General features: G+C 39.8%; 1 protein-coding gene across 3 annotated transcripts in view; it reads left to right on the top strand.

Annotated features, from left to right (window-relative positions):
* The window catches only part of LOC115162611 (CAP-Gly domain-containing linker protein 4), a 101,670-nt gene that overhangs the window by 45,210 nt on the left and 44,036 nt on the right, over window positions 1–12,424 (top strand). For 2 of the 3 annotated variants that reach the window (XM_029714075.1, XM_029714074.1), the window contains exons 10-11: window positions 375–539; window positions 941–1,075. The exons of the other annotated variant lie outside the window; for it this stretch is intronic. In XM_029714075.1, coding sequence (XP_029569935.1) covers window positions 375–539; window positions 941–1,075 — 300 coding nt within the window. The remainder of the gene's footprint in view (window positions 1–374; window positions 540–940; window positions 1,076–12,424) is intronic. 3 annotated transcript variants of the gene reach the window in all.

Raw genomic sequence — 12,424 nt, 5'->3', positions numbered from 1 at the left:
TCTGAATTGCGCACTATGTAGAGTGCTTCATGGGCCCCAGGGAATGATATGGATCTCATGGCAGACATGATAGAAATGGATGGTTCGGTATTAAGATTGTAGGCACACACCCTGCTGTGTGATTTAGGGTGTAGAGAAAGAGAACTTCCTCTGTGTGTGCCTTGCAAGCTTCGGTTGGAAGCTTGAAGCACTGCTTGATCAAAGTGGTGTGCAGTGACTGATTTGTGGTGGTTTTCCTCAAGGCCTTGCCACATTCATCTGAACACTGTCTTCTGATCGCATATCTTGTTTTTCCCATTTATATTTTGCTTATGGTGAATTATTTTATTTTACCTCTTCGCTAACTCTGTCCGCTCCTTATTTTCCTCCCCCAGGTGCTCTCTCTCGTTCCCTCTCTTCCTCTTCATCCTCCATGGACTCCAGACATGACCTGGCTGTGCAACCTCAGCAACGGCCTCCCGCAAGGCAGCGGCGGGGACGGCTTCAACCCAGCTCCAAAACCATGCCCCCTCCGACCCGGTCTAATCCCAGCCTCCTTGGTACTGCACTCTCGTGTCATAGTTTCAAACCAATCAAATCCACCTACGTTGCTTTGCGTGATATCCATGTACCTTATATGGTGGAACCAGTTTAAAGTCGTAGAGAAACCTTTATTTCACTCTCTGATCCGATTATTAGTTAGTTACATTGACAATTGAGAGTCACATTGATTAGTGAGCTCTTGAGCAGTATAGACGATAATTACTTTACTATTGACCTTGAGGCCATGGTAATGTTGAGAGCTGAAATGACTAATATTATTATATGGAAGGTGCTTGAATAATAAGTCATTATTATGATGGTGGCATTAGTGAACATGATGGTGATTATATTAATGGCTTAACTGATGTTACAGCTGCTTACAAAAACATTCATATTCTCTCCCCCTCCCATGTTCCAGTACCCCGGAGCCGGACTCCCTCGGCCAGTAGCTCCGTGTGTGACGGGCCCGAGGTGCGCCTAGGGGAGAGGGTGTTGGTGGTGGGCCAGAGAACAGGGGTGGTCCGCTTCTACGGCAAGACCAACTTTGCCCCAGGTCAGATCACTGTCTATACCCCAAACACCTTTTGCAGTAATTACAGCTGCAAGTCTCTTGGGGTATGTCTCTATAAGCTTGGCACATCTAGCCACTGGGATTTTTGCCCATTCTTCAAGGCAAAACTGCTCCAGCTCCTTCAAGTTGGATGGGTTCTGCTGGTGTACAGCAATCTATAAGTCGTACCACAGATTCTCAATTGGATTGAGGTCTAGGCTTTGACTAGGCCATTCCAAGACATTTAAATGTTTCCCCTTTAACCACCCATGTGTTGCTTTAGCAGTATGCTTAGGGTCATTGTCCTGCTGGAAGGTGAACCTCTGTCCCAGTCTCAAATCTCTGGAAGACTGAAACAGGTTTCCCTCAAGAATTTCCCTGTATTTAGCTCCATCCATCATTCCTTCAATTCTGACCAGTTTCCCAGTCCCTGCCAATGGAAAAACATCCCCACAGCATGATGCTGCCACCACCATGCTTCACTGTGGGGATGGTATTCTAGGGGTGATGACAGGTGTTGGGTTTGTCAAAAAGCTCAATTTTAATCTCATCTGACCAGAGTACTTTCTTCCATATGTTTGGGGAGTCTCCCACATGCATTTTGGAGTACACCAAACATGTTTGCTTATTTTTTTCTAGACACTCTTCTGTAAAGCCCTGCTCTGTGGAGTGTATGGCTTAAAGTGGTCCTAGGGCCGCCCACCAAAAATCACAGACCATGTCTTGGCAGGTTTGTTGTTGTGCCATATTCTTTCCATTTTTTAATAATGGATTTAATGGTGCTCCCCGTGGGATGTTCAAAGTTTCAGATATTTTTTCATAACCCAAACCTGATCTGTACTTCTCCACAACTTTGTCCCTGACCTGTTTGAAGAGCTCCTTGCTTGGTGGTGCCACTTGCTTAGTGGGGCCTTTCAGAACAGGTGTGTATATACTGAGATCATGTGACAGATCATGTGACACTTAGATTGCACACAGGTGGACTTTATTTAACTAATTATGTATCTTCTGAAGGTAATTGGTTGCACCAGATCTTATTTAGGGGCTTCATAGCAAAAGGGGTGAATACATATGCATCCACCACTTTTCCATTTTTTTATTTTCTAGAATGTTTTGAAACAAAAACATTTTTTTTCATTTCACTTCACCAATTTGGACTGTTTTGTGTATGTCCATTACATGAAATCCAAATAAAAATCGATTTTAATTACAGGTTGTAATGCAACAAAATAGGAAAACCGCCAAGGGGGTGAATACTTTTGCAAGGCACTGTACCCAACCTTTTTTTGATATACTCAGAGGACCGTTATTAGCATGTTTTAACCACTCTAACATTTCAGTAGATTATCAGACACTCAACAAGGACTGATTTCATTTTTACTGAAACAGGATCCAAGTGGTGTATATATAAAGGTCCAGTCCATTAAAAAAATTGGAGACATCTTACACTTTTGTGTTGTGATGCAAAATGCGTAGCACATAGAATAAAAAGGTATTGTCGAATCCTAATCAGACAGGTTTTTTACATGGACGATATTTTGGAGATAATATAAGTACTGGAAACAATAGAACACTAATGAAAATCTGGAAAACCAGGCCTGGTATTCATAGCTCACTTTGAAAAGGCTTTTGATAAAGTACTACTGGAATTTATATATAAATACCTGGAATTTTTCAATTTTTGAGAATCTCTTATAAAATGGGTTAAAGTTATGTATAGTAAATAATGGCTACTTCTCAAAGTATCTGAGTAAAACAAGGTTGTCCACTATCGGCATATCTTTTTATTATTGCCATCGAAATGTTAGTTGTTTAAATCCAGCAGATCCAACAATAATATCAAAGGGTTAGATATCCAGGGCATTAAAACAAATGTCATTGTTGGCTGATGTTGTCTTTTAAATCCATAATTTGGATCCCTTGTAGATGATATACTTTTTCTAACCTCTCTTTCTAACCTCTCTCTACAACCAAATTATGATAAGATAACTATATTATGTATTCGATCACAAAAAAATACAACTTTTACATTACCGTGTAGTTTACCAATAAAATGATCTTTATGGTGATGTGGACATACTCGGTATACATATCCCGAAAGAGAGAAATTATCTTAATAGAAAGGTAGCAAAGATAGATAAGATCTTGCTACCTTGGAAAGGAAAATACCTGTCTGCCTATGGAAAAATCACCCTGATTAACTCTTTAGTCATGTCCCAGTTTACCTATTTGCTTATGGTCTTGCCTACACCTGTTTTATTAATTATATGAGCAAAACATATTACATTTTATTTGGAATGGCAAGGCAGACAAAATTAAAGGGGCCTGTTTTTAGAATATGAATTTGGAGAGCTGAAATTCATAAATATTAAAGCAGTAGACTTCTCACTGAAGACGTCAGTCATACAAAAGTTATACTTAAATCCGAACTGGTTCTCTAGCAAATTAATAAGAATGTCTCACCCCATGTTCAAGAAAGGCCTTTTTCTCTTCAGTTTTATAACCTCTCACTTTCGGTTATTTGAAAATGAAATAATCTCCAAAATATTGCTATTTTAAAAACAAGCCACAGAAAGTTGGTTGCAATATCAGTTTAATCCACCAGAAAACACAGAACAAATAATGCAACAAATATTGGGCTTAAACTCAAAAAAGGTATAATCTTTGTAAAGGATATCATAAATAGGACTTGTCAAGTTATGTCACACATGCAGCTAACCAAAATATGGAAATGTCTGCTCTACCCAAAATTACAACCAACTAATTGCAGCATTACTGCAAATATGGAAGAGGGAAAAAGTAAGGAACTTCCATGCCGGCCCTGCATTAAAGACCAAAATTAGTTAAATAAAATAGTGTTGAATGAAAAAAGTATATTAGTTTAATAATGTGTCCCTGAAAAAAGGGGTGGTCAAAATCAAAAGTAACAGTCAGTATCTGTTGTGGCCACCAGCTGCATTAAGTACTGCAGTGCATCTCCTCCTCATGGACTGTGCCAGATTTGCCAGTGCTTGCTGTGAGATGTTACCCCAGTCTTCTAACAAGGCACCTGCAAGTTCCCGGACATTTCTGGGGGGAATGGCCCTAGCCTTCACCCTCCGATCCAACAGGTCCCAGACGTGCTCAATGGGATTGAGATCTGGGCTCATCGCTGGCCATGGAAGAACACTGACATTCCTTACTTGCAGGAAATCACACACAGAACGAGCAGTATGGCTGGTGGCATTGTCATGCTGGAGGGTTATGTCAGGATGAGCCTGCAGGAAGGTTACCACATGAGGGAGGAGGATGTCTTCCCTGTAACGCACAGCATTGAGATTGCCTGCAATGACAACAAGCTCAGTCCGATGATGCTGTGACACACCGCCCCAGACCATGACGGACCCTCCACCTCCAAATCAATCCCGCTCCAAAGTAAGGGCCTCGGTGTAACGCTCATTCCTTCGACGATAAACGCGAATACGACCATCACCCCTGGTGAGACAAAACCACGACTTGTCAGTGAAGAGCACTTTTTGCCAGTCCTGTCTGGTCCAGCGACGGTGGGTTTTTGCCCATAGGCGACGTTGTTGCCGTTGATGTCTGGTGAGGACCTGCTTTAAAACAGGCCTACAATCCCTCAGTTCAGCCTATTGCGGACAGTCTGAGCACTGATGGAGGGATTGTGCGTTCCTGGTGTAACTCGGGCAGTTGTTGTTGCCATCCTGTACCTGTGCTGCAGGTGTGATGTTCGGATGTACTGATCACATGCAGATGTTGTTACACGTGGTCTGCCACTGCGAGGACGATCAGCTGTCCGCACTGTCTTAGGCGTCTCACTGTATGGACATTGCAGTTTATTGCCCTGGCCGCATCTGCAGTCCTCATGCCTCCTTGCAGCATGCCTAAGGCACGTTCACGCAGATGAGCAGGGACCCTGGGCATCTTTCGTTTGGTGTTTTTCAGAGTCAGTAGAAAGGCCTCTTTAGTGTCCTAAATTTTCATAACTGTGACCTTAATTGCCTACCGTCTGTAAGCTGTTAGTGTCTTCATGACCGTTCCACACGTGCATGTTCATTAATTGTTTATGGTTCATTGAACAAGCAATTGAACAATGCCGAGAGTGTGCAAAGCTATCATCAAGGCAAAGGGTGGCTACTTTGAAGAATCTCAAATATAAAATATATTTTGATTTGTTTAACACTTTTTTGGTTAGTACATGATTCCATATGTGCGATTTCATAGTTTTGATGTCTTCACTATTATTCTACAATGTAGAAAATAGTAAAAATAGAGAAAAACCTTTGAATGAGTAGGTGTTCTAAAACTTTTGACCGGTAGTGTATATTTACAAAACAATATGTGAGGGGTTGGAAATGATGCAGACCATTACATTGATGGAAGCTACAATCTATCTGCAATATTAAAAAGCGTTCTGAAATTCTACTGGCAAACGCTTACCTACATACACAAATCTATGGGGCCAGAAGATTAAATCCTTTACGTCATTTTTATTTTGTGCGAACTGCCACGAAAAGGAAAGACATTGGGCATGGGTGTGGTTATCACATAATTACAATACATTGAGCTCCAATAGTATTGGGACAGTTACACATTTTTGGTTTTAGCTCTGTACCCCCACACTTTGGATTTTAAGTGATACAATGACGTTATAGTGCAGACTGACAGATTTAATTTGAAGATATTTTCATCTATATTGGGTGAACTGTTTAGAAACTAAAGCACTTGTTATACATAGTCCCTCCATTTTATTGGACCACAAGTATTGTGACAAATTCACTTCTCTGTATTAAAGTAGTTAAAAGTTTAGTTTTGGTCCCATATTCCAAATATAACTTCTACACTTCTACATTCATGTGAATACGACCATGATTACAGATAATCCTGAATAATTTGTAAATAATTATGAGTAAAAAAGTTAGATGCACAAATATCATACCCCCCACAAAATGCTAACCTCTTGGGGGTATGATATTTGTGTGTATTTATTATACTAAAGGTTAGGACGCTGTTGATTTTATGTGCATTTTACATTTACTTAACTTTGCACCGCATTTGTTGATAACTAATCAAAAAAATACTGTGGATACATTCAGTAACATAATAAGAATATTCTTAAAAAATTTGGGGTAGGTGCAAACTAAGAAAAAATAATTACCAGCGTTGCACAATTCCTAAGTAATTTTAATGCAATTTTATGACTCAAAGAAGAGTCTTCAACTATAAGGTGCTTTTTTTTTTTAGCTCTGCAGCTGAGAAACTACAGCAAGCAGACTTGTAGTTGTTTTGTTTGGAGCACAGCCCTGCATCCCCGCCATCATACAATTACTGTTGTTGTTTACGCAATCCAACATTTTTCCATTATACATCACAATCTGGGTCAGGTGGGGATAATTTCAAAGCTTGTTATGTTGCCAACATGACTAGCTAAATTATAAAATATGATCTTACGGTGTTAGGGTTTTACAAGGCAATTCAGAAAACGGGTTAAATTTCTCCGTCACTGCGACGAATTTCAGTTATATGGGTTTAGATCCACAATAAAAATCTCCTGGGGGATAGGGGTTCTACGAAATATATTCCCAAATAAATGTATTCTCAAATACTTTATTTTCTTTCATGCATGATTATTGCTGACACTGATGTTCAGATGAAGGGAATTAAATAGTCTGTAATGCGCTCCATCGCGGTGCTCAATTCAAACAGCGGTGTGTAAGCCTACTGTAGCTGCTGGCAAAATAATTCAAAGCCTCTACTTTTTCACTCAGTATGTAACTTTCCAGTGCTACTATTCTTGCCATGTATTGTTGTTATTAAAACTAAATCAGAAATCCCCATAGTACAATAGTTTACCTATTTACCTAGTCGGCTTGTTCTATGCGAGAGTCATGTGGAAGTAGGAGTGCTTGATAAATCAGAATTTAAAAAAATATTATAATAAGTATATTATAAGTATAATAAGTATAATATTATAATAAGTATAACAGATGTTCACAAAATTAGTGCACTGGGCCTTTATTACTCCTGTATGAGCAGACCAAAATAGTTGTCAGTAGCACGGGGAGAAAAAAGTCTCACAGCATATCCAACCATTGTAATTTAGGTACAAAATGAAAAAAGGAGATGACAATTAGGCATTACAGGTAACATAGTATGATGTTCATTATAATTAATTCATACTTAATTCATTTTAGCAATACTTAATTCATTTTAGCAATGTTGCTTTCAAAAAGGTTGCTGTTGTTCCCATAGATAGAGCAACCATGTACTGTCTATGTATAATTGACCCTGGATAAGCTAAAGACTGGACTAACACAGCTAACCTTTTATGTCAATAATATGCTATTTTTGTAAACAATTTGCTGCCTTCATAATCCTGAGAGAAATTGAACTAGATAGTAGCTAGGTTAACTAACTTTTCTCAAAACAAATCTCATTCTGGCTAGCTACTTCATTTCATGCTTGCTAGCTTGTACACAGCCAAATATCACTCCAGAAACACAATGGGTAAATGGCGTTCTACAATGTTTCATGGTGGAGACAAACGAGGGCGATAGTGCAGGGGTTGAGGAGGAGGACGTTGAAGAACGAGTGAGAAGATGGAAGTGGATATGGAGCTTGACGTAAAGCAACTGATGGATGGTTGGGCAGTGGGTATGGAGCTCGAGATAAAACAGAAAAGGACACAAAATAGATGTTTCCGCAGTGATGATTTTTCATGACCACAGTTCCCGCTCGCATTTTAAGGCCTGCCTTCCCACACCCATGATTTGTTGGAAGAGTTGGCTGTCTGAAGAAGACCCAACTTAGACATTTTTTGTTGTTGTTCATTTTGTCGTCATTGCCAAAAGAATGTAATTGAAATCAGACCCTTGACACTAATGCCTGCGGTCTGGTTTTGGGACTATTTTGGGATTACACCCATGAGCAATCCCCAGGGTTAAATTCTCTACTGTATGGAGTATCATCATACATAATATTAAGCATCATAGTACTGTGTATTTGTTTTCTCACTTGTTTGTACTTCTGTTGCCATGCAAAGGCCATGCCAAGGCATTTCCTACAAGCTGCCTTAATCAGGGTTAACAATTTGTAATTTAAACATGTTCACCAAGTCAGAAACAAACAACGCTGGTTTTCAAAGGATTGTCATGTTTGCAAGTTTATGGCAAGTTGTTGAAAGTATATTGAAGTCATGCTCTTAACACATGTTCTTTACATAGGGATTGCAGTTGCATTGGACATTTCCATTAGCATTGAGTAATAGTGACAGCAGCATCACTTGACCTCCCCATTAGCAATATGGATTATGCAATGTATACAGTCGTATGAAAAAGTTAGGGCACCCCTGACAATATCCATGATTTCCATTTATAAATAATTGGGTGTTTGGATCAGCAATTTCATTTTGATCTATCAAATAACTGATGGACACAGTAATATTTCAGTAGTGAAATGAGGTTTATTGGATTAACAGAAAATGTGCAATATGCATCAAAACAAAATTAGACAGGTGCATAAATTTGGGCACCCCAATAGAAAAATCACATCAATATTTAGTAGAGCCTCCTTTTGCTAAAATAACAGCCTCTAGACGCTTCCTATAGCCTCTAATGAGTGTCTGGATTCTGGATGAAGGTATTTTGGACCATTCCTCCTTACAAAACAGTTCAGTTAGGTTTGATGGTTGCCGAGCATGGACAGCCCGCTTCAAATCATCCCACAGATTCTCAATGATATTCAGGTCTGGGGACTGGGATGGCCATTCCAGAACATTGTACTTGTTCCTCTGCATAAATGCCCGGGTAGATTTTGAGCAGTGTTTTGGGTCGTTGTCTTGTTGAAATATCCAGCCCCGGCGTAACTTCAACTTTGTGACTGATTCTTCAACATTATTCCCAAGAATCTGCTGATATTGAGTGGAATCCATGCGACCCTCAACTTTAACAAGATTCTCAGTACCGGCACTGGCCACACAGCCCCACAGCATGATGGAACCCCCACCAAATTTTACTGTGGGTAGCAAGTGTTTTTCTTGGAATGCTGTGTTCTTTTGCCGCCATGCATAATGTCCCTTGTTATGACCAAATAACTCAATCTTTGTTTCATCAGTCCACAGCACCTTATTCCAAAATGAAGCTGGCTTGTCCAAATGTGCGTTTGCATACCTCAAGCGACTGTTTGTGGCGTGTGTGTAGAAAAGGCTTCTTCCGCATCACTCTCCCATACAGCTTCTCCTTGTGCAAAGTGCGCTGAATTGTTGAACGATGCACAGTGACCCCATCTGCAGCAAGATGATGTTGTAGGTCTTTGGAGGTGGTTGTGGGCTGTTTTTGACCGTTCTCACTATCCTTTGCCTCTCCGATATTTTACTTGGCCTGCCTCTTCTGGCCTTAACAAGAACTGTGCCTGTGGTCTTCCATTTCCTCGCTATGTTCCTCACAGTGGACACTGACAGCTTACATCTCTGCGATAGCTTTTTGTAGCCTTCCTCTAAACCATAATGTTGAACAATCTTTGTTATCAGGTCATTTGAGAGTTGTTTTGAGGCCCCCATGTTGCCACTCTTCAGAGGAGAGTCAAAGAGAACAACAACTTGCAATTGGCCACCTTAAATACCTTTTCTCATGATTGGATGCACTTGTCTATGAAGTTCAAGACTTAATGAGCTCACCAAACCAATTGTGTGTTCCAATTAATCAGTGCTAAGTAGTTACAGGTATTCAAATCAACAGAATGACAAGGGTGCCCAAATTTTTGCTTAGCCTATTTTTCACATCTGATTTAATTTCATACAACTTAATATTGCTACACTAAAAATCTTTGTCTGGACAATACCCCAGTACTCAGCTTTTATTAGAAAATGAATGGCATGCCACTGTGATCATTTTCTGTGACGACAGAGTAAATTATTATGCAGCCTCAGAGGGGTGCCCAAATTTTTTCATACGACTGTGCATGATACGTAATATGCAGTGCCTACTGAAAGTCTACACACCCCTTGCAGTCTTCACATTTTGCTGCCTTATAATAAAATCTAAAAAGGATTATGTTAAAAAAAATCCTACAGATCTACCCAACCTTCGAAATTTTCAAAGTCAAAGATAATTCTAGAACATTTTCCTAATAAATACTTTTTTTTTTCTACTGGATGTCTTAGTGATGGAAGCAACTTTGGAAGCCATTACAGCTGTGAATAATTTTGAATAAGATTCTACCAAACTCTATGCAAACTTCCTGTAATTGGTAATGGATAGAGGTTAGTATGTCTTGGGCGTATGATCTTTGACCCTATAACTTTCTCACTCATAATTATTTATGATTCACCCAGGATTATCTGTAATCATGGTAAAATCCACATTAATGTAAGAATATTTAGAAACATTAAATTCTTAATTATAATAAAAGTGACTCCAAAATAACAGTACATTATTTACCATACATTTCTATTGGGCATAAGAAAATCTGAAACACAACCAAAACGAACCGCAAATGAATCCAACAAAGGACCAAAACAAATGAATCCAACAAAGTAGTCACAAGCTTGATGTAGTCAATCCGTGCTAGGAATATGGGACCAAGTACTAAACTTGTGACTAGTTTATTTTATAAGAATCGTTAGGGGTGTCAACAATTTTGACTCCTACCTTTTTGAGGAAAATAAGTATTACTTGTTTAAAAAATCTATTTCACTGAGCAATTGTATTAGTATAAAATATAATTTCAGATATTTTTTGACCCAACAATCTGCATTCGGAAAGTAGTCAGGCCCCTTGACTTTTTATGTTACAGCCTTATTCTAAAATATTATTCAGCCTTATTCTTTTTCCTCATCAATCTACACACAATACCCAATAATGACAAAGTGAAAACAGGTTTTTAGAAATGTTAGCAAATGTATAACATTTTTTAAACAGAAATACCTTATTTACATACGTTTTAAGACTCGAAATTGAGCTCAGGTGCATCCTGTTTCCATTGATCATCCTTGAGATGTTTCTAAGACTTGGACTACACCTGTGGTAAATTCAATTGATTGGACATGATTTGGAAAGGCACACACCTGTCTATATAAATCCCACAGTTGACGGTGCATGTCAGAGCAAAAACCAGGCCATGAGGTTAAGGAATTGCCGTAAAGCTCCGAGACAGGATTGTGTCAAGGCACAGATCTGGGAAAGGGTACCAAAAAATGTCTAGCATTGAAGGTCCCCAAGAACACACTGGCCTCAATCATTCTTAAATGGAAGAAGTTTGGAACCACCAAGACTTCCTAGAGCTGTCCCCCCAGCCAAACTGAGCAATCGGGGGAGAAGGGCCTTGGCAAGTAAGGTAACCAAGAACCCGATGGTCACTCTGATACGGTTCCTGTGTGGAGATGGTTGTCCTTCTGGAAGGTTCTCCCATCTCTGCAGCGCTCCACAAATGAGGCCTTTATGGTAGAGTGGCCAGACGGAAGCCACTCCTCAGTAAAAGGCGCATGACAGACCGCTTGGAGTTTGCCAAAAGACACCTAAAGGACTCTCAGACCATGAGGAACAAGATTATCTGGTCTGATGAAACCAAGATTGAACTCTTTGGCCTGAATGCTCAGTTTCATGTCTAGAGAAAACCTGGCACCATCCCTATGGTGAAGCATGGTGGTGACAGCATCATGCTGTCGGGAAGTTTTTCAGTGGCAGGGACTGGGAGACTAGTCAGGATCGAGGGAAAGATGAACGGAGGAAAGTACAGAGAGATCCTTGATGAAAACCTGTTCCAGAGTGCTCAGGACCTCAGACTGGGGCGAAGGTTCACCTTCCAACTGGACAACGACCCTAAGCACACAGCCAAAACAACACAGGAGTGGCTTCGGGACAAGTCTCTGAATGTCCGTGAGTGGCCCAGCCAGAGCTCAGACTTGAACGCGATCGAACATCTCTGGAGAGACCTGAAAATAGCTGTGCTGCAATGCTCCTAATCCAATCTGACAGAGCTTGAGAGGATCTGCAGAGAAAAATGGGAGAAACTCACCAAATACAGGTGTGCCGAGCTTGTAGCGTCATACCCAAAAAGACTCAAGGCTGTAATCGCTGCCAAATTGGTATCAATAAAGTACTGAGTAAAGGGTCTGAATACTTAAGTAATAATCATATTTCAGTATTTTCTTTTTTTTTATACATTTGCAAATTGTGAAAAAAATGTTTTTGCTTTGTCATTATGGGGTATTGTGTGTAGGTTGATGAGGGGGGAAAAAACTATTTAATCCATTTTAGAATAAGGCTGTAACATGACAACATTTTGAAAAAGTCAAGGGGTCTGAATACTTTCCAAATGCACTGTAGCTCAGTATTTGAACAATTTATTTTATAC

Source organism: Salmo trutta, chromosome 25, assembly GCF_901001165.1.
Source record: "Salmo trutta chromosome 25, fSalTru1.1, whole genome shotgun sequence".
In the NCBI taxonomy this organism is placed as follows: Eukaryota; Metazoa; Chordata; class Actinopteri; order Salmoniformes; family Salmonidae; genus Salmo; species Salmo trutta.
The sequence above is the reverse complement of the archived record's forward strand: the minus strand, read 5'-3'. Positions and strand labels throughout refer to the sequence as shown.